At 35.8% G+C, this 26,946-nt stretch overlaps 1 protein-coding gene and 1 long non-coding RNA gene across 2 annotated transcripts; one reads left to right on the top strand and one right to left on the bottom strand.

Annotated features, from left to right (window-relative positions):
• Positions 1–6,308: 6,308 nt before the first annotated feature.
• On the top strand, positions 6,309–7,781 carry LOC136068409 (uncharacterized). Its single transcript, XR_010629769.1, has 3 exons — positions 6,309–6,845; positions 7,398–7,438; positions 7,553–7,781. It is a non-coding gene; the product is annotated as an uncharacterized LOC136068409 (long non-coding RNA).
• Positions 7,782–25,001: 17,220 nt separating this feature from the next.
• Positions 25,002–26,087, bottom strand: LOC111994301 (uncharacterized). The gene has a single exon (XM_024026164.2). The coding sequence runs from the start codon at positions 26,085–26,087 to the stop codon at positions 25,002–25,004; it is 1,086 nt and encodes a 361-aa protein (XP_023881932.2).
• Positions 26,088–26,946: the final 859 nt, after the last annotated feature.

Below are 26,946 nucleotides of genomic sequence, written 5' to 3'. Positions count from 1 at the left end.
GAATGTGCCTAGACTTTCCACAAAAATGACAAACCAAAGTAGGCTTACCATGTTACTTGTCTTTAGGAAGGGTAGACTCCTTAGGTTTAGTCTCTTTCAGATCAACCCTAATCTTCATAGGAGGTGTGACCTCTACAGGTTTACCAGTTTCACTTACAACCTCACTCATAGGGGGTTCAGAGGAAGAAGAAGGAACAAATTTTGTGGAATGGGATGCAGACACAAAGATGCTTTCAACAAAGCCTAATCTAGATTTGTCAGACGGAGACTTTTGAATACTCAGCATATGATCAGGTTTAGAACTAGCAGATCTAGCAACAGATAAATCAAGTTCCAATTTCTTAACTTTATCAAGCAAAAGCATATTCTCAGTTTTCACATTGTTCAAAAGTTCATTAGCATCAAATAGTTTCACAAGAAAGTTTTTCTTATCAAGCTCAAGAGATACAATTTTCTTTAAGCCTAATTCAACATTCATGGCATCCTTTGCAGCTGTAAGGTTGAAATTTATCAACTATCTTGTTGGCTTTATTCCATGCGAATTTGCTTGTAATTTAGCACTTAGTAACCTTGTATTTAGGTGGGAGTCATGTAAGGGTAGTGTGTGAAGAGAGTGTGAAGAATTGCTCAACTTTGTGTAAAGAAGCAGAGACTTGTGGCTAGGACTCGCGACTAACTCGCGGCTTGCAACCGCCAAATGCTGCACACATGAGATGCATGCGAGAAGGTGAAGGGTCACGCCAGCTGTCCCACTACAGGACAAAAGTCCCAGATTGGCCAGGCTGTTATCTAGCAACTTGATTTCGCGACTTAGACCAGTTGCGAGGCCAAGCCGCCAACCTATCCTGTTTGGGAAAAACTGACTCTTCGTATTCCAAACACACACCACTATATATAGACCCTTATACCTACGAAATGTAGAGAGCTTCCAGAGAGAATTTTGAGAGAGAAACCCTAGAGAAAAACAAGATCATCTCATCCACAATCTTTACCTAAGAGACTCTTCAAATTTCTCTACTCTCTTCCTCCCCATTGATACATCCTTAAGAGGTTCCTGACCAAATCCTTTTCTCATCACACCCACGTCTGTGAGAAGGTTCATTTGGTGCTAAGGGAAGCTGTTTGGAATGGACCAATGGTTATTGGTCGATGCTATGGGTTATAGCGGAGTCTGGTAAGTTAGAAAAGAAAAAGGTTCGGCGCAACCTCGTTGGAGTAGGAAGCTTGGAGGGCTTAGGTACCTGGGTAGATTAGGCTTGGAGGGTCTATTGCTGTTCATGTATCCCAACTATATTTTCTAATAGATTATTGACCGCTTGGAAGGCGGCGGAAAGGTTTTACTTCGAGGGCTTCGGTTTCCTCTTCAATAACACATCGCGTGTTGTCCTTGTGTTTACATCTCGTTTCCTTTATCTTTGCCTTTTATTTTCTGTTATGGATGTGATTATAATTTGCTTAGATTGTTTATCTATTCTGTGTTTGGCTTATGTTCATGTTCCGCACATTAATTGTTTGATAATAAGCTTGAATTGATAATTTATAACTTGGGGTCTAAATGTTCAAGGGTGTTTTACACACATATTGCACATTCAATTGGTATCAGAATGGGTGCACTCTTTGTGGTTTGATTACCTGAGTGCGATCCTAGACCCCTTGGCTATGGATGCAGCTGTGAAAAAGGTCATGTTGAATTGTGGTTTAGATGTCTGTGATAATGACTCTATGAGTATGTTTGAAGGGTGTTCTAAAAATTAACTCTTAGAGTTAATTAAATCCGGGAAACATGCTAGGATGTTCGTTCACATGCTGAAATACTTTGAAAATAAGAACCACACCTTACACAATAGTTTATATGAGTCTAACTCTTTGATTGAGAAATACAAAAGAAGAAATAGAACATTGCGTGAAAAGGTTGATAATCTGAAAAAGAAAATTCAATCTGGCAGAAGCATGGAAAATAAAGATGAATTTCTATTTGATGGTCAAGAATGCCTGTGGTATCTTAACGGTGGATGTTCTTGTCATATGATAGGAGATAAATTACTGTTTAAGACTCTTAAAGAGAAAGCCTGTGATTATGTAACTTTTGGTGATGGGAGCCATGCTCAAGTTCTCGGCAAAGGGACGGTTGAAATATTGGGATGACCTCTACTGAAAGATGTGCTATACATCAAAGGATTGAAGGCGAATCTCTTAAGTATCACTCAAATATGTGATGAGGACTTTCTTGTCCAATTCTTAAAGAAGGGGTATATAATTATTGATGAAAAAGGGATTCAAGTCTTGGAGGGAAATAGGACTACTGATAATTGCTACAGAGTAGTTCCNTTCCACTTTTTGTGTTCTCTTTATGCTTCCCATTAGAGTCCTAGATAGATACAACTTTTCGAGTTTCCTTTTTAAAACTCATCCAAAATGTAGACATTATTATCTTATGCTCTTAGCCTAAAATTTGAGTTATTAGATTTTTTTTTTTTTTTTTTAAAAGAGTTTCAACCTATAGCATTTGAAAGTTCAATAGTTGAACTAATTGAAACCCTTAGAGTTATTAGATAGTTAGATACTATCCTTTAATAAAAAGTTATTTTTAACTAGCACATAAGATCAAACTTAAAAACTCAATCAGAGACCATAAAGTTAAGTTTTCATTTTTTTTTTCTTTTTTTTGAGAAACACACACAAGAGAGGGAAAAATATATTCTAATATAAAGGTACACTACAAACTCTACTTAAAAGTCATGGTAACTTTTAAGGGAGTGTGAGTCAAATTATAGTATATACAACACACTCTCTTAAACAATGTGGGAGATTTTTTTTTTTTTTTTTTTAATTCCATAATTTGGAGAGAGGTGATTTAATTCCATAAGATGGAATTTGTAATATTTGTGGCTTCTTGCATGCAAATTGAGTTAAATACATTCATGCTTTGTCATAAGGTATCTTTTTTTCACAATGCCACACCATTTCTTAGAACCGTGGTTTGGTATCAATTCTTTGTCAGCCCAAAAAACATAGGCATAACTTTAATTGGCTCTTAACATATTCTTTGTCAAAGTCATTCTATTATGCCCGCTTGAATGAGAGTACTAATTTGCCTACTAACGAGTCCAAAAGTGATAACGGTGACGATATTAGAACGATTTGTATTTTTCTTAAGCATGTACAATATATATATATATACACACACACACACGTCACTTAAGTTCGGATAATTTTTAATCATAATCTCATATTTTATTAATTTTATTGACTTTCAGTGTATATCTTGCTATTAAAAACTTGATTTCACAAGAATTATATATAGAAAATTCAATTTTACGTTTTTTGTTTTGTTTTTTTTTTTTTTGATGAACAGAAGAGGGGAGGTTTGTGGTCACCACGACGTATAGTAGTTATGGCTCAATTCAACATTCCTTAGTGGGGGTGCTCTTATGGTGGGGTGATTTTCATTGTTTGTTATAAGAAAAATAGAAAACTTTATTCTCGTCTTATACGAAATCTAGATTGGCCAAACCTTAACCTTTATGCAATGAGTTTACAAGAAAAAGACAGGACAGGATCCTCTTTATTAAGCTATTCTTCCCTTTTTCATTTTATTTATTTATTTAATTAATTAAATTTTTTTAATGAAAAAAGATGGGCTCTACTTCTTCTTTCAGAAGAGAGAAGTAACGGTTGATTCGTTTCTTTGAGGACATCCTATACCAAAATTACGATGAAAGTAAAGCTAATAAGTTCCATGTATGGATAAATTTACATCTGAGGAGTGGTTGAAAACGATTGATTTTTCCCAAAAATAGTTAGAAACAAAGAAAGAAGCCAATCTCAGGCAATATTTGACCATAGAGAAGAATTAGATTCAGATGAAACAATTTACGTTTATTAATAAAAAATAAAATAAAAACAAAGATATGATTTGCGTTTTCATTGAATAACAAGAGAGGCGACATGGCAGAGACGGCACTATCCTCTCTTATCGACAGGCTGCTTCACTTGCTGACCTAAGAAGCAAAACTGTTAGGAGGCATACATGGAGAAGTTGCTGACATCAAAGATGAACTGGAGAGCATTCAGTCCTTCCTCAAGGATGCAGATGCAAAGGCTGCAGCTGAACAAGACATTGACGAGGGCGTCAAAACATGGTGAAACAAGTAAGAGAAGTAGCTTTCCACATAGACGTTGCAATCGATCAATACTTGCTTCAGGTGGCAATACATGATCCTCATCCAAGTGGCTTCCGTGGTACCCTCCAGAAAACCACTCATTTACTCAAAACAATAATACCTCACCACAAGATCGCAGCTAAGATTCAAGAGATCAAGGCATCAGTTCAGAAAATCAATGAGAGAAGTAAAAGATATGGCTTCCAATCCACTGCTCAAGGATCGTGTTGTGGTGCTTGGAGTATAAGTTGGAATAATGACCCTCGAAAGGATTCCCTTTATCTTGATGATGCAGATGTTGTAGGAATTGAATCTTCTATAGATGAATTGATTAGCTGGTTGGCAGGAGGATCTCCTCATCATACTGTGGTTTCGGTGGTGGGCATGGGGGACTAGGTAAAACCACACTTACCAAGAAAGTCTATGACAACCAAATGGTAAAAGGATACTTTGACTGCCATGCTTGGATCTCAGTTCCTCAGTCTTACAAAGTAGAAGATTTGTTAAGGTGCATAATAAAGCAGTTTTGCGAGGGCAAAAAGGAGCTCCTCTGTCGGGAATTGATGCAATGGATGAACAATTGTTGGTCAATAAATTGAGAGATTACTTACTGCAAAAAAGGTATGTGGTTGTATTTGATGATGTATGGAAAATTGAATTTTGGCATAGCATAAAAAATTCTTTACCTGATAATCATATAGGTGGTAGAATTATTATCATAACACGTAATAGTAAGGTTGCTAATTATTGTAAAAAATCTTCACCTATTCGTGTTTACAAGTTGCAACCACTACCTAGGGACAAGGCATGGGAGCTCTTTTGTAAAAGGGCTCTCCAATTTGATTTTGAAGGACATTGTCCCACAATTTTAGAGAAATTGTCTCATGACATTGTTGAGAAGTGCGGAGGATTACCACTTGCAATTATTACTATAAGTGGTCTTTTGTCAACAAAAGAAAAAACTATGTTTGAATGGAAAATCTTACACGATAGCCTTGGCTTTGAGTTTGGAAGAAATAGACATCTTTCAAGTGTGAACAAAATTTTATCCCTAAGTTTTGAAGACTTGCCTTATAACCTAAAATCCTGTTTCTTATACCTTGGTATGTATCCAGAGGATTACTCCATTAATTGTATAAGATTGATTTGACAATGGATAGCTGAAGGCTTTGTGAAAGAAATTGAAGGTAAAACATTAGAAGAGGTTGCACAAGAATACTTGATAGAATTAATCCAAAGAAGTTTGGTTCAAGTATCAGAGGTCAAATTGGACGGAGAAGTTAGACGATGGTGACTCCATGATCTTTTGCATGAGATTGTCCTCCAAAAGATGAAGGATTTGAGTTTTTGTCATGTACTATTGAAACAAGAGTCAAGCTTTGAAGGACTAATTCAACGCATGTCAATAAACAAAGTTTCATATAATGTTCTCAAAGGATTTAAGGACAAAAAAATTTATTCACTTTTATTGTTCAATCTTGATGAATTGCCAAAGTCTTTTATGAGTCCCTTTTTTTTAGATTTCAAGATTTTGAAAGTAATGGATTTTGAAGAGGCTCCATTGGATCACATTCCTAAAGATGTTGGAAGTTTATTTCACTTAAGGTATTTAAGTTTAAGAAATACCAAAGTAAAAAAGCTTCCAAAATCCATAGGAAAGTTGCAAAATTTGGAGACTCTAGATCTAAAGCAAACCCTAGTGTCTGAATTACCAATAGAGATTAACAGGCTTCGTAAGTTGCGACATCTTTTAGCCTACTATCACGACTATGGACTAGATTTCAGTTTGGCTTCTCAAAAAGGGGTAAAGATACAAAAAGGGGTTGGATGTTTAGAGGAATTGCAAAAGTTGTATTTTGTGGATTTGAATCATGGAGGTATTGATCTAGTTAAAGATATGAGAAAGTTGAGACAATTGAGGAAGCTTAGAGTGAAAACCCTGTCAAAGGAAAGCATGAGGGCTTTATGTGCCTCTATTGCAACAATGAACCACCTTCAATCTCTTGATATAGCTTCAATAAGTGAAGATGAGATCATTGATTTACAATCCATTTCAACGCCACCTCAATGTCTTCAGCGCCTCTACATAAAGGGGCATTTAGAGAAGTCCCAAATTGGATTCCTAAACTTCAACATCTAGTCAAATTAGGGATTTATTGGTCAAAGTTGAATGAGGACCCAATGAAAGCCTCTCAAAATCTGCCTAATTTGTTGGAACTCGAAATCTCAAGACAAGCATACAATGGAGAGAAATTTCATATTAAGATAGGAGGGTTTCCAAAACTAAAAATTCTAAATCTCCAATTCTTGAATGCATTGCATTCATTGATGATAGATGAGGGAGCATTGCCTCTTCTTGAAAATTTTGTGATTGGGCGTAGTCCGCAACTAAAAGAGGTGCCGTGCGGAATCCTACATCTGAGAAACCTCAAAGAACTGAGATTTATTGATATGCACAAGGAATTCGAAGAAAGTTTGGATCCTAAGCTAGGATCACATTACTGGATTATTGAGCACGTACCCATTGTTTATCTCTTACACAAGGTTCGCACAAGATTTTACGACCTTGAGGCCCATATTCTTCGTTCCAAACATTTGACAGGGTCATAAGGGAAAACAATAAATCAAAATGATGATCATAACGAGAATGATAACAGCAATATCAATGCTTAGTTGAGAAAGGTTAGTGCCATTTTTAGCTTTGATTATAGTGCTTTTTTTTCTTTTTCTTTTTTTTTTTAAACTTGTGTTTTCTTTTTTCCTGGTGAATAATATGTCGTGGGAGTTGGTTGTAAATTTGTATGGTAAAAAGCAACGGTTGTCCATTTTATTTTGCATTTGATGAAATATGTGATTCACCAACTACTGCTTTCTTGGTATGTTTGATTGAATTTTGCTTATTTTTCATATTATGCTAAAATTGCACTTTATGTAAAATGTAGAGGCAAAAACTACTTTACTAAATTGCGGTTGTGCAGAACATAGTCATGTACGATACTTGTATCAGAACAAAACAAAACAAGTAACAGAGAGAAGTGAACATTGTCAAAACATTGCTCTATGGATTTTATAAAGTTGCACTTTATCCCTATTCAATGTGTGTTAGGCGAAGATCTATTTAGATGGAGGGATTAAAAATAAAATATTGAAGCATTTAATTTGAGATTTTTACCTTTTATTTTTATTTTTTAGTGTTATCTTCTTTACTAATCAAAGTTTGTTCATTTGTGGTAGGTAAACAATCAAGTTCAACTTAGCAATGCTAACTCAAATCAGTAAGTAGACTTTTCCCCATAATGTGACACTTTAATAGCTTGAGTCCTCAATATTCCTATTAGATTATTTTTTATGTGAACCTTTACGCTAGAATTGCTGGGCTTTTTCTACAGACTCGGATGGAAAGTGAATATAACTACTGCAACTGGTCATGTTTGGCTTATTTTTTCAAGAGAATCAAGTAGCAACTCTCAAGGTTTTGCTTTTACATGTTGGTAATTGTCTCCTCTAGTGTGGTGCTCATTATTTCAGTCCAAATAAGTGGTTGTTTTACCACAATCATGGGTTCGTTGGTGTTATTTTCCTCATTTGATTTGCAATCAACCTTTAATTGTTTATTTTGTAAAATGACTTGAACCTCTTTGAATTGTTTTATGTATGGTTTGCATCACTCTTTTATGATCTATTACTTAGTTATATATATATATATATATTTTTATTTATTTATTTATTGGGAGTCCTAACCATTATCAGCATCTCATCATTCCTTAGTGAATAATTTAGTGCATCCGTTGATGATTATGAACTAGGAAATCTAAGTCAACAAATAAGGTGAATAAGGAAACTAAATAAAAGATCAATTCAGGATCGTAAAACGTTGGTTTCCTACTATCATGTTCTGAATTTTGACATTGTCTCCTAGATAGTCCGAACCCCAATCAGGTAAATTGTGGACTCTAACATCTAGGAGGATTACCACTGAATGTGGTAGAATTAGGACATCATCAATAGCAGCATTGTTGTTGAAACTGTGCTTGAATCCTCCCTCCCCCCCTCTCTTCTACTTCTGCATCGAAAATGCCTAGGAGTTCTATATAAGAAATTGTTAAAAAAAAATACTCTTGGTGTCACAATAATCAACAAAGATGAGACATATCTAGGTGTACCCTTGTTTGTGCGGTGATAAAAAATGCAATCTTTTGGCCAGATCAAACAAAGGGTGAGAAAGAAACTACAACAATGGAAGGAAAACTTTCTAAAAAAAAGAGAGAGAGGATGGAAGGAAAGATTTTGTGGAATGTAGAATTTTGATTAAAGTGGTGGCCTAATTTGTAGCTATGTATGCCTCATAATCTGCTTTACGCTCCTTGACATCCTTTGTTCTGAACTAATTGCTATAATGAGAAGGTTTTGGTGGGATCAATTAATCTATTATTTGGGGCAACAAATTTTGAAAAATGGAGTTGGTGGATGAGATCATCCTTCCCCATCGTGAGGCCGCCATCATTAAAAGCTAACCAATTTCCCATTTGGCATCCCAGAAACTGCACTTTCATTTTTTAAAACGTCACTTTTGTCCTAGTGCAACTTTTTCTAACAACTCATTTTCACAATGCATAAGAAATAAGTTATTCCAAATGTACACAATGCATGTAGCTGAAGGCTAATTGACTTACGGATTTAGACTAGCGCTTTAATTCCAATGGTCACTTCATTGTAAGAAGTGCATACTTTATGTTTATGGAGGAATATTGGAGAAGAGAAACCATATAGGTGAGAGCTCAAATTCAGGTCAGCTCTGATAAATATATGGCGTTGTGTTTGGTCTGCAAATGTGCCTAATAAATTCCAATTTCTTTTGTGCTTTCTCTATAATAATTTGCACACTAAGAGCAATCTATTTGCCAAGAAGATTCGCTCATGCTCTATGTGATCGATCTCAATTGTGAAGAAGTCGAGATAGTTACACACGTTGACACATACTGTATTCATGCTGTAATAGACTTTGGAGATCTGGACAACATTTAGGTTGCACATTGGTGAGTTGCTGTCAACGACCATGGAGTTCTGTGACATGCTAGAATGGGATCATGTAGCTCACTAGCATGGTATGGATTTAGATCTCTTTTTCATGATTGTATGGCAACCTTGGTGTCACAGGAATAACACCATGCATTTGTTCATTTACTTGATAAGCAATTAGGGGGTGTTTATGGGTTAAGATTTGGTGTTTTTCAACCCAATATGATCTACTCAGGTTGAGAAACCTGTGACCTAACCCAAGATAATTTTAAAAACTAACCCAACCCCAGTCTTAGAATTTTTTTTCTCCTGATTTAGTTTTTTAAAAAAGAAATTAAATTGTCTTTTCAATCTATTATTTAAATTTATTGTTCAATAAATGATTGTAATTAACATAATTTGATATAATATTACAGCTTTATCAAAACTATGTCTTAAATTATCAAAATAAATGAAACTAAAATATTTAAAATACAAATATTTCTGTTTTTTCAAAAAATAAAAATAAAAATATATACTTTAAATTATTAATAGCCTAAATCATTAGATAGGTTATTAAAGCTAACAACAACATAAAAGAGATCGACCCACAAAAATCAGGTCCAGACATCCTGCATCGTGTTGGATATGGGGTTGTCAGGTGACTTTAAATGTGGATGTGGAGCAAAATATGTCTCACAACAAACTGCCCAAAATAGGTGGTGGTCTGATCCAATAATTCCGTGGGCCTCTATACAATACGCCCAGTTGCCCATCAAAATAGAGCCGAAACAGCCCTCTTTACTGCTTCTTTTATAAGTAAATGTTACAAAATAACATATATAGAATATGTTATTTGTATTTTAATTAAATTTTTTTTATTTAATTTACATGTCATTAATGAATTTTTTTTAATTAATTTGTGCATACGGCATAGTTTGAACATACTATTATTATTATTATTATTATTATTTTTTTTTTTTTTATGAGTTTTCCAACTGTTCCCAACTCACGCGTTAAGTCTAGAGTTTGTTATAGGGTTTTGTCACGGAATAGCCAAAGGGGGAGTTAACCATCTTGTTGGCTTTATTCCGTGCCAATTTGCTTGTAATTTAGCACTTAGTAACCCCGTATTTAGGTGGGATTCATGTAAGGGAAGTGTGTGAAGAGAGTGTGAAGAATTGCTCAACTTTGTGCAAAGAAGCAGGGACTCCAGCTAGGACTCGCGACTGACTCGCGGCTTGCAAGCCGCTAAATGCTGTACATGTAAGAAGCATGCAGGAAGGTGAAGGGTCACGCCAGCTGTCGTACTACAGGACAAAAGTCTCAGGCTGGCCAGGCCATTATCTCATGACTTGAACTCGTGACTTGAACTCGCGACTTAGTCCAGTCGCGAGGCCAAGCCTCCAACCTGTCCTGTTTGGGAAAAACTGACTCTTTGTATACCAAACACACACCACTATATATAGACCCTTATACCCACGAAATGTAGAGAGCTTCTAGAGAGAATTTTGAGAGAGAAACCTTAGAGAAAAACAAGATTGCCTCATCCACAATCTTCACCTAAGAGACTTTTCAAATTCCTCTACTTTCTTCCTCTCCATTGATACATCATTGAGAGGTTCTTGACCAAATCCTTTTCTCATCACACCCACGTCTGTGAGAAGGTTCATTTGGTGCTAAGGGAAGCAATTTGGAAGGGACCAATGGTTATTGGTTGATGCTATGGGTTATAGCAAAATCCGGTAAGCTAGAAAAGAAAAAGGTTCAGCGCAACCTCGTTGGAGCAGGAAGCTTGGAGGGCTTAGGTACTTGGGTAGATTAGGCTTGGAGGGTCTATTGCTGTTCATGTATCCCAACTACATTTTCTAGTAGATTATTGATCGTTTGGAGGGCAGCAGAGAGGTTTTACACCCAGGGCTTTGGTTTTCTCTTCGATAACACATCGCGTTTTGTCCTTGTGTTTGCATCTCTCTTCCTTTATCTTTTCCTTTTATTTTCTGTTGTGGATGTGATTATAATTGCCTTAGATTGTTTATCTATTCTGTGTTTGGCTTATGTTAATGTTCCGCACATTAATTGTTTGATAATAAGTTTGAATTGATAATTTGTAACTTGGGGTCTAAATGTTCAAGGGTGTTTTACACGCATATTGAACATTCAGCAGCAAGTTTGCAAAGTTTATTGTAGGCTTCTTGAAGATCTGCATCCTCAGAGAGTTCCCCATCAGGTTCTCTTCAACAGACACACTTTCATTGACTACAGCAGTAGCAGTGAAAGCAATGAAGTTTCCATCCTTGTCACACTCGGACTCATCATTAGAAACTTTTTTATCACTAAGGGTTACAGCCATAGTCTTACCCTTAGTCCTCAAGTATGTGGGACATTCAGATTTCATGTGACCATACCCTTGGCATCTAAAACGCTGAGGACCCATAGAATTATTAGAAGATTGACCAACTTTTTCTCTAGGTTTTTCATTGTTGTTAACCTTAGTGGGATCATTCTTCCTAAAGTTTCTAGGTTCAGCAGTGTTCGTACCTCTTGCCCTTCTGTTATTATTCTTAAGAAAGTTTCTAAAGTTCTTGGCAAGGTAAGCAATTTTCTGTAGTAGAGAGCTCATCATCAAATCCACCAACCTCAACATCATCAACTAACTTAAGAGCCATTGACTTGGATTTGCTAGTTTTGGGTTGGTCCAACTCATAGGATTGAAGAGATCCTACAAGTTTATCAACAGGGATGGACTCCACATCCTTGCTTTTAGTGATCTTCAGTTAAAGATCTAAGAATCTTCCTTACAATTTTAGGTTGATCATAGATTTCACCCAAATTATATTAGAATTAACAATGTAATTAAGCTTAGCATAGAATTCATCAAAAGATTCATCATCAGACATCCTAATGCTTTCATATTTAGAAAGTTAATTGCTGCAACTTATTAATTTTAACTGCTTTTGTGCCTTCATGCACAGTTTGGAGGATTTTCTAAGTAGTGTGAGCAACCTCAACATTAAAGATTCTCTTAAATTCCTCCATAGAAATAGCATTGAAAATAGCATTCATAGCTTTGCTATTGAAAGCTGCTGCTTCTTTTTGAGAAGTTTGCTTCTCACTCACAGGAGTAGTGGGCTTCTCCCATCCGTACTCAACGGAGTTCCAGACTCCTTCATCAATAGATTTCAGGAATGCTTTCATCCTTACTTTCCAATAAGCATAATTATTCCCATCAAAGTGAGGAGGAATAACTAGAGAGTGTCTTTGTTCCATGACAACAGGGGTCAAGGATCATCTCAGAGATCAAAAGATCTACAACAAGAGAGCTACCCACTCGGATACCACTTGTTTGTTTTTAGACCCCTTAAAACACAACCGGATTAACCATGTTAATTAGCCAAGTTATTACTTAGTCCAAATTCCAGATCTAGGTTATCACAATCAAACAATTATATCATGCATAGTAGCGAAAAAATAAATAACACAATGATATGATGACCTAGGAAAACCAAATTGGTAAAAAACTTGGGGAGGATTTAACTTAGCTATCCTCAAGGTAAACTTGAATCCATTATAGAAAGAATCAAAGTTTTACAATAGCGACTTAGACCACTAACATCTTATAACTACCCATCAGTAGAAACTTACTAACACGACCACGTGCAAGTTCCGAGACCACGGACTCCATCTTTCTTGGATTCTCCAGCAAGTACAAGCACTCCCGCTTGCGTATCTTTAAGATCTTATGGCATCAATAGAATAATCATCAAGCTCTTGAAAAAATCTCCTTCTTGATAATCCTAAGCTTGTGTGAAGGCAAGCACCTTACAGTTCTCATAAGAGATTCACACAAACAGCAATATGAGCAACAACCTTTAGAGAGCCTTTGGGTACAAAACCCTAATAATAAAAAGAGGCACACACGACACTTTAATCTCTCTAAAAACTTTGAAGACCCTACCTAGGGTTAGTTTATGATGTCCTTTAAGTACTGGAAAAAACGGCTCATGATTTGGGCTTCAAATGGATAAGTTATGGCCTTTTTACTTTTGCTAATTTTGCTGATATGCGACTTTCGATCGATCGAGTATTAATCGAGTATCAATCAAATGAGACAGATTGTAACTCATTTTTTTTCATCCCGAACATGAGTTTCTTGTCTTGGGCTTCAATGTAGACCATTCTAAACTAATGAGATTTAGTTTTTGTTATGTTTTATCATGGTTTACCAACATTACAAACTCAAAACCTAACAGTTATTTTTCTGTTTTGCTTTATTTTTTTTTCATATAAAAATAATTTTTTTTTGAAAAATCAGAAAAATACAAAAAAAAAGTGTGTTTGTGTACATTGGTACTTGTGTACTTTGGATGGCCATTGAAACAAAGTTTTCTAAACTTTGTATCTTTTGTAGCTTAGATGATTATCTCTATGCATAACTAAGCAAGTGAGCTTTGTGGCTCGTGTTTGTGATGAGTAAGGTTAAGTGATCTCTTGTACTTAACACTCGTATCACTCTTTTTAACGGGAATGAGTAGAAAATCGTAAGAGAAAGGCATAAATAACCATTTCACTATTGTTGCCCGCCAATCATGAAATGACATTTGTATGCTTCAGCATAGCAAAAGTGAAATGTCAAAATACTTAGCATAATTGGGTATTTCTTTTCTATCTCTTATATGCCCATGCACGGTTTGCTTAAAAGAAAAATATGCAAATAGAAGCAAAAAGTTCAAAATACTTTATATATGATTGCAAGCGTGTATTCTAGGAGATGTGGGACTTATAGGATGTACCTTAAAGGTGATAGTCCCCATCAAACAATTATGATTATGTGTGAGTTAAAGTGATTTTCTCATATCTCAATATCAAACACTTATGCAATCTTGCGATGTTTTTCACATACGACATGCAATATTCTTAGCTACTTTTAATATATGTGCAGGTACAATGTGATTTGTCCATCACAAGGTTTACATGTGTTAATGTATGCTCACTAAATTGTCTTAACTTATTTTTGAAATATAAAATTGGCTAGACTTGTTTAGTGTGTGTGAGTGTGTTTTGGATCTAAGTGCTTAACATTTCTCTTGTTGAGAGATGATTTTGAGAGTTTAAAATGTTGTTTGGATCCTTGGTTGAGTTGTATGTTTGATTGCATTCATGTCTGTGTTTTTCTCTTCTTGAAAAACTATTTTTAAGCAATCTCGATAACTTATTGATAGCTCTCAACAACTAGGCTATCTATCGAGATCTTCAACTTCTTTTTCTCGCAATCTCAATAGCTTCTCGATGGCTTCTCAATCCATCGAGAAAGTTTCTGCCTTCTCGATAGATGCTCGATAGCTCCTTGATCCATCAAGCCTTTCCTTGCTATAGACACCTCTGGATAGCTACTCGATAGATGCATCTGTCAAAGTTTAATCCTTGACACCTCTCGATCTGTCGAGATTTAAGAGGTTCTATATATAGGATCCACGCAATTTCAGGATTCATTTCTCTCGATCTCTCTCGACTCCTGTCGACTCTTCACCTTCTAAAACACTTCTCCATCACTTCAAACTTCATTCCCAAAGGTTTTTCGGCCTAGATTGATCATTCTTCTTCTGGTAAGATCTTGTTTCTCTGATCTATCATGCATTTGATGCTTTCTAACCTAATTTTTGAGATTTTTGATAAACTTTGGGGTTTTTCGAAATTAATGGAGTTTTTGTGAAATTTTGGGATGGGCTTTGTGAAAATGGCTTTAAATCATCATGCATTGCATCACATTTGCATTATAACAATGTTTCATGCATTTTAGATGTATGTTTTCTTTGTTGAAATGATTGTGTGCTGGTAGGATTGGATTGGGCTGAGCCTATGATGTTTTTACTATTACATATCACATGTTCATGAATTTTCATGCATACATACCTTACATTCTCTATATTCTTATATATTGATTGTAATTGGTGCTTTTCTGTGTGTCTTTCTCTTTGTCTTTCCTTCTTTTGGTTAGTTGCTCTATGGCACCTAAACGAAAATCTACTCCGTCTCGAAACCTTCTTCGCTCCGGGCATCTTCTTCTTCTGATCCTACTCCCTATGTACAATTCCGTGATGATAAAGCCCGACAGGACTTTTGGAGAACTTTTCTAGACGAGGCATTCATTTGGAACGCCAAGTCACTTTGTCAGACTTCTCCAACACTGACCTACACACTGTCATCTACAATAGGGGTTGGGAGTCATTGTGTGATGTCCTGGTCACTTGTCCATCCGTGCTTATACAGGAGTTCTACTTCAACATGCATGGATTTTATTATTTTGTACCTCTCTTTGTTACTCGCGTTCGAGGTACATGCATTGTGGTCACACCAGATATTGTATCCGAGGTGCTCCGTGTCCCAAGGGTAGCACATCCTGACTACCCTGGTTGTGATCGTCTTAAGACTGTGTCTAAAGATGAGCTTATGTCTGCTTTCTGTGAGAGTCCTTCTGATTGGGGTGATCGTTAGTTTACTCCGTGATAAGCCTTTGCTAAAGGTCCTAGGTTCATGAACATGGTTATAACTTTTGTTTTGCATCCTTTATCTCATTATAACTCCATTACAGAGCCCCGTGCTCAATTTTCGCTTTCCCTTTTAGAGCAGATTACCATAGATTTTCCTTTTCATTTTATTCTTTCCCTCATAGATGTATATAGGGATATGGTGACCCGTGATAAGCTCATCTTCTCTTCGGCTATCATGAGGATTCTACGCCATTTTTCTGTCCCCTTTCCCATTTCTGACCACTTCCATGTCATGTGTGCCATAGACACCGCTACCATTAAACGGTGTGAGGCGTAGCTACACTCGAAGCGGTCCGGGACGGCGATTCCTCCAGCTTCTACAGCTCTATCTACATCCACTCCCTCTTCTTCTAAGGGTGGTATGACTCTCGAGGACATTAATGCACAGCTTGTGCGCATGGATGCTTGCCTCGACACTCTCAGTGATAAGTTATGTCAAGTGAACACCCATGTTGGTCGTATTACACGACAACAGGCTGTCATGGGTGGCTTCGTTGCTTCTCCTCCTTCTACTTCAGAGGCTTTTAAGGATGAGGATGATGATGGTGATGCTGATGAGGATGACAGTGCTAGCTCTTCTAATGCTGATGAGATGTCTACTTGATATACTTACCCTTTGTCACTCGTGACAAAAAATGGGAGTAGTTTTGGATATGAGAGTAGTCATACTCATAGTGGGAGAGTTAGTGCTTAAGAGATTTTTGTTAGGGGGAGTGTTCATATTTTGAGGGATGTAGTGAGGACTTTATGTATCTATTTCTTTTCTCTCTATTTTAGATACATTGTTCATTTACCCTAGATCTTATGATCATGTTGTGATATCTGTTTCATACTAAGATGCCTTGATAAGTTTTGTTTAAAGTGTTTCAAAAATACAGGGTGTCAAAGTCTACTTGCCATAAACTCTCTTCTTGCAAAGTTTTTCAAGAGTTTGTGTTAGGATAGATTTTATTGTATTCAACAAGTGAGTATGAGTTGAGTGATTTATGACTTCTCTCATATGTTCATTTATTTGTTGTGGTTTTGTCACGTGTTGCCAAAGGGAGAGATTGTTAGGACATATGTGATTTGATGTTAGGAACATATGTCAACATTTTATGTAATTGGCTAATCCTTTGACAAAATGCATTTTACTTGTAATTGGGTAGATCTAGGATGTGTTTAATGTTTCAAGAAACAAGGTTTCAAGTTTTAGTGTTAAAGCCATGCAAGTCTGTCCAAGAATCAAGTGAAAAAGTTCTGTTTATTAAATCTTTGCAGCTAGCTCGATAGTTAGTATCTATCAAGGTTTAAGGGAGCTGTTTCAGCCTGAAGCTCAACAGTTGCTCAACAGATAGGGTATCTGTCGAGATTTATGAAGTTTAGTTTTTCAGAGCTGATTTTCATCCAATCCATGAATGTATGTTTAGGTTTTCTTTTCTTACAACCCTAGACATATATAAGGATTATTTTAAGGGCCGTCAAAGGTGACACAAGTTGCACGAGTGTAAAGCAAAGTTTTGTTCATGCAAATCGTGATCGGAGACAGAATTTTCCCTAGTTCTTCTTTTGCTCAAAGAAGCTATTGTGTTTATAAACCATAGGGTTTTGTAACCAAGGAGCTTCATGATCTTTATCGTGTTGATGAACTTAAGAACTTTGCAGCCAACATCTTTCTCAAGTTGGTAAGTAAGCCGCATACTGGGATCCGCGCATCGAATTGGTTAGTCACGTACTAGGAGCCATGCATTAAAATGAGAGATTGTCACTACAGAACAAGTCCAATTGGGTATTGGGTAAGGGTTCAACTGTAGGTTTGTATAAGGTACTGGAATTCCTTTACTTGTAACCGCTTGTTGTGATAATAGTAGATTCTCGGGAGTGGTGACCTTAAAATCACCCGATAGAGTTTTTGCTGTGTTGGTTTTCCCCATTCATAAACAAATCACCGTGTTAATTAATTTCCGCTGCATACTTAGTTATTTGGTGATTTGTTTATGCTACCACGCATTTTGTATGTCAATTAATTTCCAGTACGCATAATTAGTTCCATCAAATAAAGGAGGTATAAATAAAGCCTGTCCTCTATCCATGACAACAGGGCTCAATGGATCACACTCAGGAAATTAATCCAATCAAAGTGAACCCGCTCTGATACCACTTGTTGGAAAATTTAGACCCCAGTTGATAGAATTAACAAGTTTTAAACCCAAGTTGTTAATTAGATTTATTATGAATAAAACTTGTTAAAAATAAACAAACATCAATATCATGTCAAAATCATGTAGCGAAAATAATAAATAAGACAAGATATGATGACCTAGGAAAACCAATGAAACCAACCAGTTTCACAGTAAAAAACCTTAGGGGAAACCTTCCCGAAAAGCAATCCACTATAATAAAGAGAAATTTCAGATCTAGTACAAAACCTTTATCCCTAGACTCTACAATCCCCATAGATGAACTCACTGTAGAAACCTTCTACCGCTTCAGAACCTTTGAACTCTTCAATATATGAACGCCACCCTTTTTGTTGTTGCACGGATCCCAGTATGTGACTAACTCCTTTGCACGAATCCCAGTACGTGACTCACTCACCAACTTGAGGAAGAAGAATGTTGGCTACAAAGTTCTTCACTTCATCAACAATGAAGATCAAGAAGCACTTGGTTACAAAACCTTAAGGCGCAAAGACGCAGTAGCTTCTTTTACAGAGAATAAGGTATCGATCACCTTTTGCATATGTTCTCCTTGTATTCTCTTATGTGACGGCCTCTAAAATAAGCCTTATATAGGTCTAGGGTTGTGAGAAAAGAAACCCTACACAATTACAAAAGCCTGGCCCAAAAACAGAAATCTAAATTCTTGTAACCTCGACAGATAGCAGCTATCGAGGAGGTGTCAAGCAGGTGTTGAGATTTAATGAATCTTGACATATAGCAGCTATCGAGGAGGTGGCGAGAAGGTGTCAAAGGGACAGAAACTTTCTCGATCGATCAACCAGCTATCAAAAAGCTATCGAGATTGCGATAAGCAAAGGCTTGAGAAGCTCGACAAATAACCAGGTATTGAGGAGCTATCGAGCAGGTGTCGAGCTTTAATGATTTTGCACTTTAGCTTGTTTTTCTTGGATAGACTTGATGACTTCAACACTTGATCTTGAAACAAGGTTTCTTGAAGTATTAAACACATCATAGATCTACCTAAATACAAGTAAAGTGCATTTTGTCAAAGGATTAGTCAATTACATAAAATATTGACATATGTTCCTAACAAGTGAACCACATATGTCCTAACAATCTCCCCCTTTGGCAATTCGTGACAAAACCACAACAAACAAATGAACATATGAGAAAACTCATAAATCACTCAACTCATAGTCACTTGTTGAATACAATAAAATCTATCCTAGCATAAACTCTTGAAAAACTGTGTAAGAAAAGAGTTTATGGCAAGTAGACTTTGACAACCTGTATTTCTGAAACACTTTAAACAAAACTCATCAAGGCATCTTAGTGTAAAACAGAAATAATAGATTGCATACAAGTATAAGAAACATGTGTATGAAGAAAGAAAAGAAACAACACATGTAAAGGTAGGTGAAGAAAACATACATTAACATATAAAGAAGATAAGGTCAATGTATGTAAACAATGGTCACAAGATCCAAGGTACAAGAACAAGGAAGTAAGCACTCCCCTAACAAGATGAAACACATCTCCCCCTTACAAAGGAATGTATTTCTCCCCCTAACATGTAGAATCTTTAAAAAGAAACCACATATCTCCACAAATTCTCCCCCTTTTTGTCATGATTGACAAAGGGTACAAGAAGCTAGAAAGCTTTACCCGAGAAACATAAAGATGATCAAGGATGATCAAGGGGGCACAAAGAATCTATATAAATGCATAAATGTAATAAAACAAGATGCTATGGACGACAAGAAAAAAAAAAAGCAAACCATGTGAAAAACAAATCTCTCAACAAAAATGTTAAGCACATAGATTCAAAAACACACACACACACACTAAACAAGTCTAACCAATTTTATATTTTAAAAACAAGTCAAGACAGTTTAGTGAGTATACAATAGCACATGTAAAACCTTGTGATGGCCAAATCACGTTGTACCTGCACATGTATCAAAAGTAGCAAAGAATATTGCGTGTTGTGTGTGAAAAAAATCGCAAGATTGCATATGTGTATACATGTTATGACGATCTGTGATATGAAAAAATAATTTTAACTCACACAAAATCATAACTGTTTGATGGGGACTATCACCTTCGAGGTACATCCTATAATTCCCACATCTCCTAGAAAACACGTTTGCAATCAAATTTAAAGCATTTTTGATCTTTTTGCTTTTTATTTTTCTTTGCATATTTTCTTTTATTTTTAGCATATCATGCATGGGTATAAGAAAGAGAGAAAAGAAATACCTAACATGTTAAGCATAGACATTGCACTTTTGCTATGCCGAAGCATACGGATGTCTTTGACACTGCATTTTTGCTATGCCGTGGTGAGATGGTTATTTATGCCTTTCTCTTAGGATTTTCTAGTCCTACCCATCAAAAAGAGTGATATGAGTGTTAAGTTCAAGAGATAACTTAATCTTACTCATCACAAATAAGAGCCACAAAACTCACTTGCTTAGTCGTGCATAGAGATGCTCATCTAAGCTACAAAAGATACAAAGTTTAGAAAACTTTGTTTCAATGGCCATCCAAGGTACACAAGTACCAATGTACACAAACACACACTGTTTTTGTATTTTTTTTTTGTATTTTTCCTTATTATTTTTATTTTGAAAACAAAACAAAATAAAAACTAAACAACCAAACAAAAACAGATAAACAACATGAATGCATGAAAAAAAAATGCATATGCATGAAGGCATGATAGAAAGATGCAGATGCATGAAAGCATGATTCCAAAAGCAGATAAGAAATCAAGCAAAGAAAGTCCTACTTTAGATAGAAAGAATCAAAGCAGAGGATAAATAGAAAAGACAATTAAGTCTTAAGCTCCTTTCTCACCCACACAGCACGAGTCTTTGGCCGTGAAGATGAAAATGCACGTGTCCTAGTATGTCTACTAAAGGACATAAAAGAATTAGAATTCTCCTAAAATTGAGTTAAAAAACTCAAAACTTTTAATAACTCTCCAAACAAATGTGTAGGTCCTTGAGAGGAAACCTGTGACCGTTTGGATAATTGCTTATGAGGATACAACTTAATGCAATTAGGACGAATCTGTCTAGCAACACCACAATGGTGACAAACATGAGGTTTAACAAAGGATTTAGAATTAGCCAAATCAGTTTTGGATTTCATACCTTTATTACCTTTTTCAGATTGGAGCATAAAGGCAGTCCTTGATCCAGAAGCCGTGGAAGAGGAGGGGTTAGAGGAACAGCATATCCTAAGCCAGTCTTATTAGAACTAGGCTTTTGAGCACTCAATACCTCATCAAGCTTTGCACTAGACATCCTTTTTATTTGAGTTCTAGCTTAACTAAGCTCAACTTCAAGATTCTTGACCTTCTCTTCTAATGTGGTGTTCTCCACAACAAGAGTCTCAACTAACCTTGTTGTCTCATCTAGCTAAACTAACAGATCAGCTTTTTTAGTTTTTACCTCATTGAGCCCTTTTTTACAAAGATGAGAAGTTTTTTCAGATTTTATGAATTCAGTGCATAACTTATCATAGGCTTCCTGAAAGGTCAACTTCTTGGGTACTTCATCAGAAGAAGAATCCTCACTGTCACTAGCACTCTCCATAATCACCTTATCGGTTGTGGTAGCAAATGTCATAACTTGATGACATTCATCCACAAACTCATCAGAAGAGTCATCCTCAGTATCACTCCAGGTAGCAACCAACCCTTTATCTTTTGACTCCTTAGTCTTTTCCTTTATGAGGTAGTTTGGGCACTCTATCCTCATATGACCAAAACCTTTGCACTCATGGCATTGGATGAGGGGTTTCTCATTCTTGCCCTTCCTAGAAGATTTAGGTTTCCTAGGAGGTTTGCCCTTATCCTTTTTCCTAAATTGAAGAAGTCTGATAATCTCATCAGTTATGAAGGATAGATCCTCATCCTCATCCTCATCTTCATCTTCAATTTCAGAGCCCTCAATCTCTTCCTCTATACCCTTAAGAGCCAAGTTTTTACTCTTTCCACCTTTTCTCATTGAGCCTAATCCCATTTCATAGGTTTGAAGGTTCCCTACAAGCTCAGTCAAAGGAATTTGATCAATGTCCTTTGCTTCTTCAATGGCAGTGATCTTGGCATGGAATCTTTCAGGCAAGGACCTAAGGATTTTTCCAACAATCTTGGATTCTGCAATACATTCTCCAAGGTTGATGGCAGAATTCACAATATCCTTGAGTTTGGCATAGAACTCATCAAAGGTCTCGTCCTCCTCCATCCTTATTTCTTCAACACTGCTTGTGAGTCGTTGAAGCTTCACAGTCTTTATTGCCTTGGTACCTTCACAGGTGGTCTCAAGAATGGTCCATGCTTCATTGGCAACTTTTGTGGATGATATTTTCTTGAATTTCTCATTGGTAACCCTACAAAATAAAGCATTCAAGGCCCTACTATTGAAATTTGATGTAACGCCCCAAACCCATACCAAGGATTTAGATGCATAACCTGTCTTAGTAATACTCAGCACTAATATAATGGAACAAATCGTAATTAAATATCCACAATAACCTTCAAATTATCAAAATCGTTTCCCTTAGAAATCCATGAAAATAAAAAGTTTAACAATAAAGTCTCCAAATACAATCTCAAAGAGTTCCACAATTGCCAAATTTACTATCCTAAGAAAAAAAAATACTAAAACAATCCATCAACTATCATAACTCCAAAAGAAGTCTTCAATCTATGCCTCCAATGATCTACCACCAAATGATATTCCACTGCTCTAATCTGAAAGGGTGGAAAAAGGGGGGTGAGCTAGAAGCCCAATAAGAGACTACATAACATGAGGATGTCTTTCAAAACAAAACATTAGTATCATTGACAAAATATAGTCTTTACAAAACATTTACAAATAATTTTAATAGTAATACAATATATTCTATAAAACTGTCAAGAATAGAATATTTAACTATAACGCTGTAATCATTAAATTAAATAATAATCACTTTAATTAGCCAAAATACACCAAATAGGTAGAAACAATATATTATGACAATAAACAGTCTTTTTCCACTTATAAAGATCAGTAACAATAAAATCGTAGTTCGATATGGAAAACATTAGTCAAACAAAGACATAAGCTGCTAAACATTCGATGGGTGATTCCCATGGGGAACAATAACACTAACCTCTAAGAGGCAACAAATGTCTTTCAAAACAAAACATTAGTATCATTGACAAAATATAGTCTTTACAAAACATTTACAAATAATTTTAATAGTAATACAATATATTCTATAAAACTGTCAAGAATAGAATATTTAACTATAACGCTGTAATCATTAAATTAAATAATAATCACTTTAATTAGCCAAAATACACCAAATAGGTAGAAACAATATATTATGACAATAAACAGTCTTTTTCCACTTATAAAGATCAGTAACAATAAAATCGTAGTTCGATATGGAAAACATTAGTCAAACAAAGACATAAGCTGCTAAACATTCGATGGGTGATTCCCATGGGGAACAATAACACTAACCTCTAAGAGGCAACACTGGCTTCAAAGAGCAATGATAACATTGCATCACACCACAATAACACTACATCGGCCGAAGGCCAACACTTAACCCTGTGTTGGCAAAGGTTGCAGACTGTCTAACTGACTATTTAAAAACATTCTTAACATGTGCAGTTTCATAATAATATACAATAAATAATAAAATTCTGGTATATATTATGCATTTACAATTGTATAAGTTTTTGAAACTTCACTTTTGCAATTATGTATATATAAATATATTTTTACCAAAAATATATATATAAATATACATGTCTTGAGAGACGTCATGATCTGTAGTTCACTTACTTCTAGTGGCTAAATCAAGCTTTACTTCAATTGTTCGAAACGATGTCAACGAGAACCTAAATAACACCAAAGATAGATCCATCAATACACGATTTCCCACTTAAAATCAATTTTCACACTTAAATAGTTTTATCTTAGACAATACTGATATATTCAAAATAGTTTTATATATAGTTGAAGCCAATATTATCCTTAATATATATCAATCCCATTGTCAACCCATTATTCCTTTAATACTGCCAAACCTAATGATGGAGCTGGACAAGTTTGAGCATTGGCAGGCCCACGGCAATACATGAGATGGAATTGGCTTGAGCGTAGGCAGCCAATCTGAAAGAAACAAACCAACATGGTCATAAGCAGAAGTTAGAGTTATATCTTTTCGTTGGCAGACTCACCATACTTCTATAGGTACTATAATTATCTATCCAAATTAAAAGCTACAAGGTACCCATCCTGCCATATAACTATTTACATCACTCCTAATCTAATATAATAACAATATAGGACATCTTCTATAGGTGGAGATTCATGAGACCAACGTCTCTTAGCTCCTTTCCGTGACAAAAGCCTATATGTACATGCCTACTCTAAGAATTATAACAATCATAGGAGTCCCTTTTCCAATAATATAGTCATAGAATCCATACCTGTAGTCTCTAATCAGCCACAATGACGGAAGGCAAAGTTCGGTAGTGTGATGCGCCTGAAGCAAAAAGGTAGCCTCCTAAGTTTATGCACGTGTAGCATAAGAGGTAAAAGACTAGGGTTTTTATTTATTTATAAGCTTATGAAGGTCTATATATTTACTTATGTCACCTCACTTGGGCTTCATATTCCATAATATTTACTTATTTTTAATATCCTAGGCCCAAATCAATTAAATCCATTTAATTGTGGGCCTCCTTTTTAATTTACGCATAATAATTAAATTGGTGTAAAAAAATATGGGGTGTTACATTCTCCCCCTCTTATAAAATTTTCGTCCTGGAAAATTCAAACATACCTCAATTTATTGGTGCTTCAATCTTAATAGGGTCCACTTTAATTCCGTCTCCAGAGATCATATGTCCTAAGAACACCACTTGATTCAATCAGCACTCACACTTTCTCAATTTAGCATGCAACCTCTTGCCTCTTAAAATTTGCAAAACAATCCTCAAAAATATCACTTAATCTGACCAAATGTCACTTCTTAAACTTAGCATATAAATTTTATTTATCAAAAGCGCCCCAAGGAAATACACTAGGTTGTGGAACTCAAAGCAACATGATATGCTCCTAATCAATCCATATTATATTGTCTACTATCATAACCACACAATAGTTACATAGACTCAACAACCATTGTTTCACTTCATAAGAGAAAAATACGGAGATGGTACTTGACTTAGATTCCTCAACACCTTGCCCCGTAATGGAAAACACTCTTCCTTGGATTTTTGGCCTTTGATTCATAGCATTAGGCTCAGCCATTGGCTCACTCTTCAAATCTGGGCAATCTTTGATAAAGTGTCTAGTTTTGCTACATTTAAAACACGCTCTCGACTCCAAATAACATGTTCCACTATGAGCCTTTCCACATCTTGAACAAGTCTTATGTGCCTTCTTGTTTGAATTAGGCACCCCTTGCTTCTTGAATAAACTTTCACTAGACTTTCCCTTAAGAAAATTACTCTGATTTGGCTCTCTCTCTTGATCATTGGCCTTTGAGAGACAATTGCAATTTCTTTCTGCTATGAGAGCTCGATCTACCACCTCTTCATATGTTTCTAATTTGAACATGGAAACTGGTCCCTGAATTTCCTCCCTTAAACCCCTTTCAAAATGCCTAGCCTTCCTTGCTTCTGTGTCAACCATGTGTGGACCAAAGCGGGATAATTCAGCAAATTTCCACTCATACTCATACACTGATTGAGTACCTTGTGCTATACGAATGAACTCAGATTCCTTTGGTACCAACAGATTATCAGGAAAATACCTCTTATGGAAGAGCTCAACAAAATGCTGCCAAGTTATAACTTCTCTCCCGTGTGTCCTCTCTGTGGACTCCCACCATTCCAATACATCACCCATCAGTACAAAAACAGCAAGGATAACTCGTTGCTCATCACTAACTTCCATTGCCCTAAAGAGCCTTTCTATCTCTTTAAGCCAGTTATCAGCCTCTATTGGATCCTTTGTACCCTTGAAAGCAGGAGGGTCAAGCTTTCTAAACTTTTCCAAAGCACTAGTCGGATTGGTGGCTCCTACTTGATGTTGCACTATATTGGTTAAGCCCCCAGTGGCTTCAATAATAGCCTGAAGATTAATGGTTCCCTCGGCATTCGATTGACCATTCCCTATGTTCCTCCTTGGTGGAGCCATCTCTCTAGGCAATACAACAAGATATCATAAGTACAAATTTTAAATATCCCTGAAGGTCAAAACCAAACAAAAGATAGTGCAACAATCATTCCTACACGATTCTGAAAAAAACTATGAAAGGTCAAAATAATTCTAACACTGAAATTCCTATGATCACCTCTTGTTCCAAAATAATCTCAAGATTAAACCAATAAGTCTACAGAATTATAAACCTATGCTCTGATACCACAACCATAACGCCCCAAACCCATACCAAGGATTTAGATGCATAACCTGTCTTAGTAATACTCAGCATTAATATAATGGAACAGAGCATAATTAAATATCCACAATAAACTTCAAATTATCAAAATCGTTTCCCTTAGAAATCCATGAAAATAAAAAGTTTAACAATAAAGTCTCCAAATACAATCTCAAAGAGTTCCACAATTGCCAAATTTACTATCCTAAGAAAAAAAAAATACTAAAACAATCCATCAACTATCACAACTCCAAAAGAAGTCTTCAATCTATGCCTCCAATGATCTACCACCAAATGATATTCCACTGCTCTAATCTGAAAGGGTGGAAAAAGGGGGGGGTGAGCTACAAGCCCAATAAGAGACTACATAACATGAGGATGTCTTTCAAAACAAAACATTAGTATCATTGACAAAATATAGTCTTTACAAAACATTTACAAATAATTTTAACAGTAATACAATATATTCTATAAAACTATCAAGAATAGAATATTTAACTATAACGCTGTAATCATTAAATTAAATAATAATCACTTTAATTAGCCAAAATACACCAAATAGGTAGAAACAATATATTATGACAATAAACAGTCTTTTTCCACTTATAAAGATCAATA

This window comes from Quercus suber, unplaced genomic scaffold (assembly GCF_002906115.3).
Source record: "Quercus suber isolate HL8 unplaced genomic scaffold, Cork oak 2.0 scaffold_114, whole genome shotgun sequence".
NCBI lineage: Eukaryota > Viridiplantae > Streptophyta > Magnoliopsida > Fagales > Fagaceae > Quercus > Quercus suber.
Note: the sequence above shows the minus strand (reverse complement) of the source record. Positions and strands in the feature narration are given on the sequence as shown.

Coding starts and splice junctions, on each gene's coding strand:
- LOC111994301 (XM_024026164.2), bottom strand. CDS start 26,087: ATGGCTCCACCAAGGAGGAACATAGGGAATGGTCAATCGAATGCCGAG.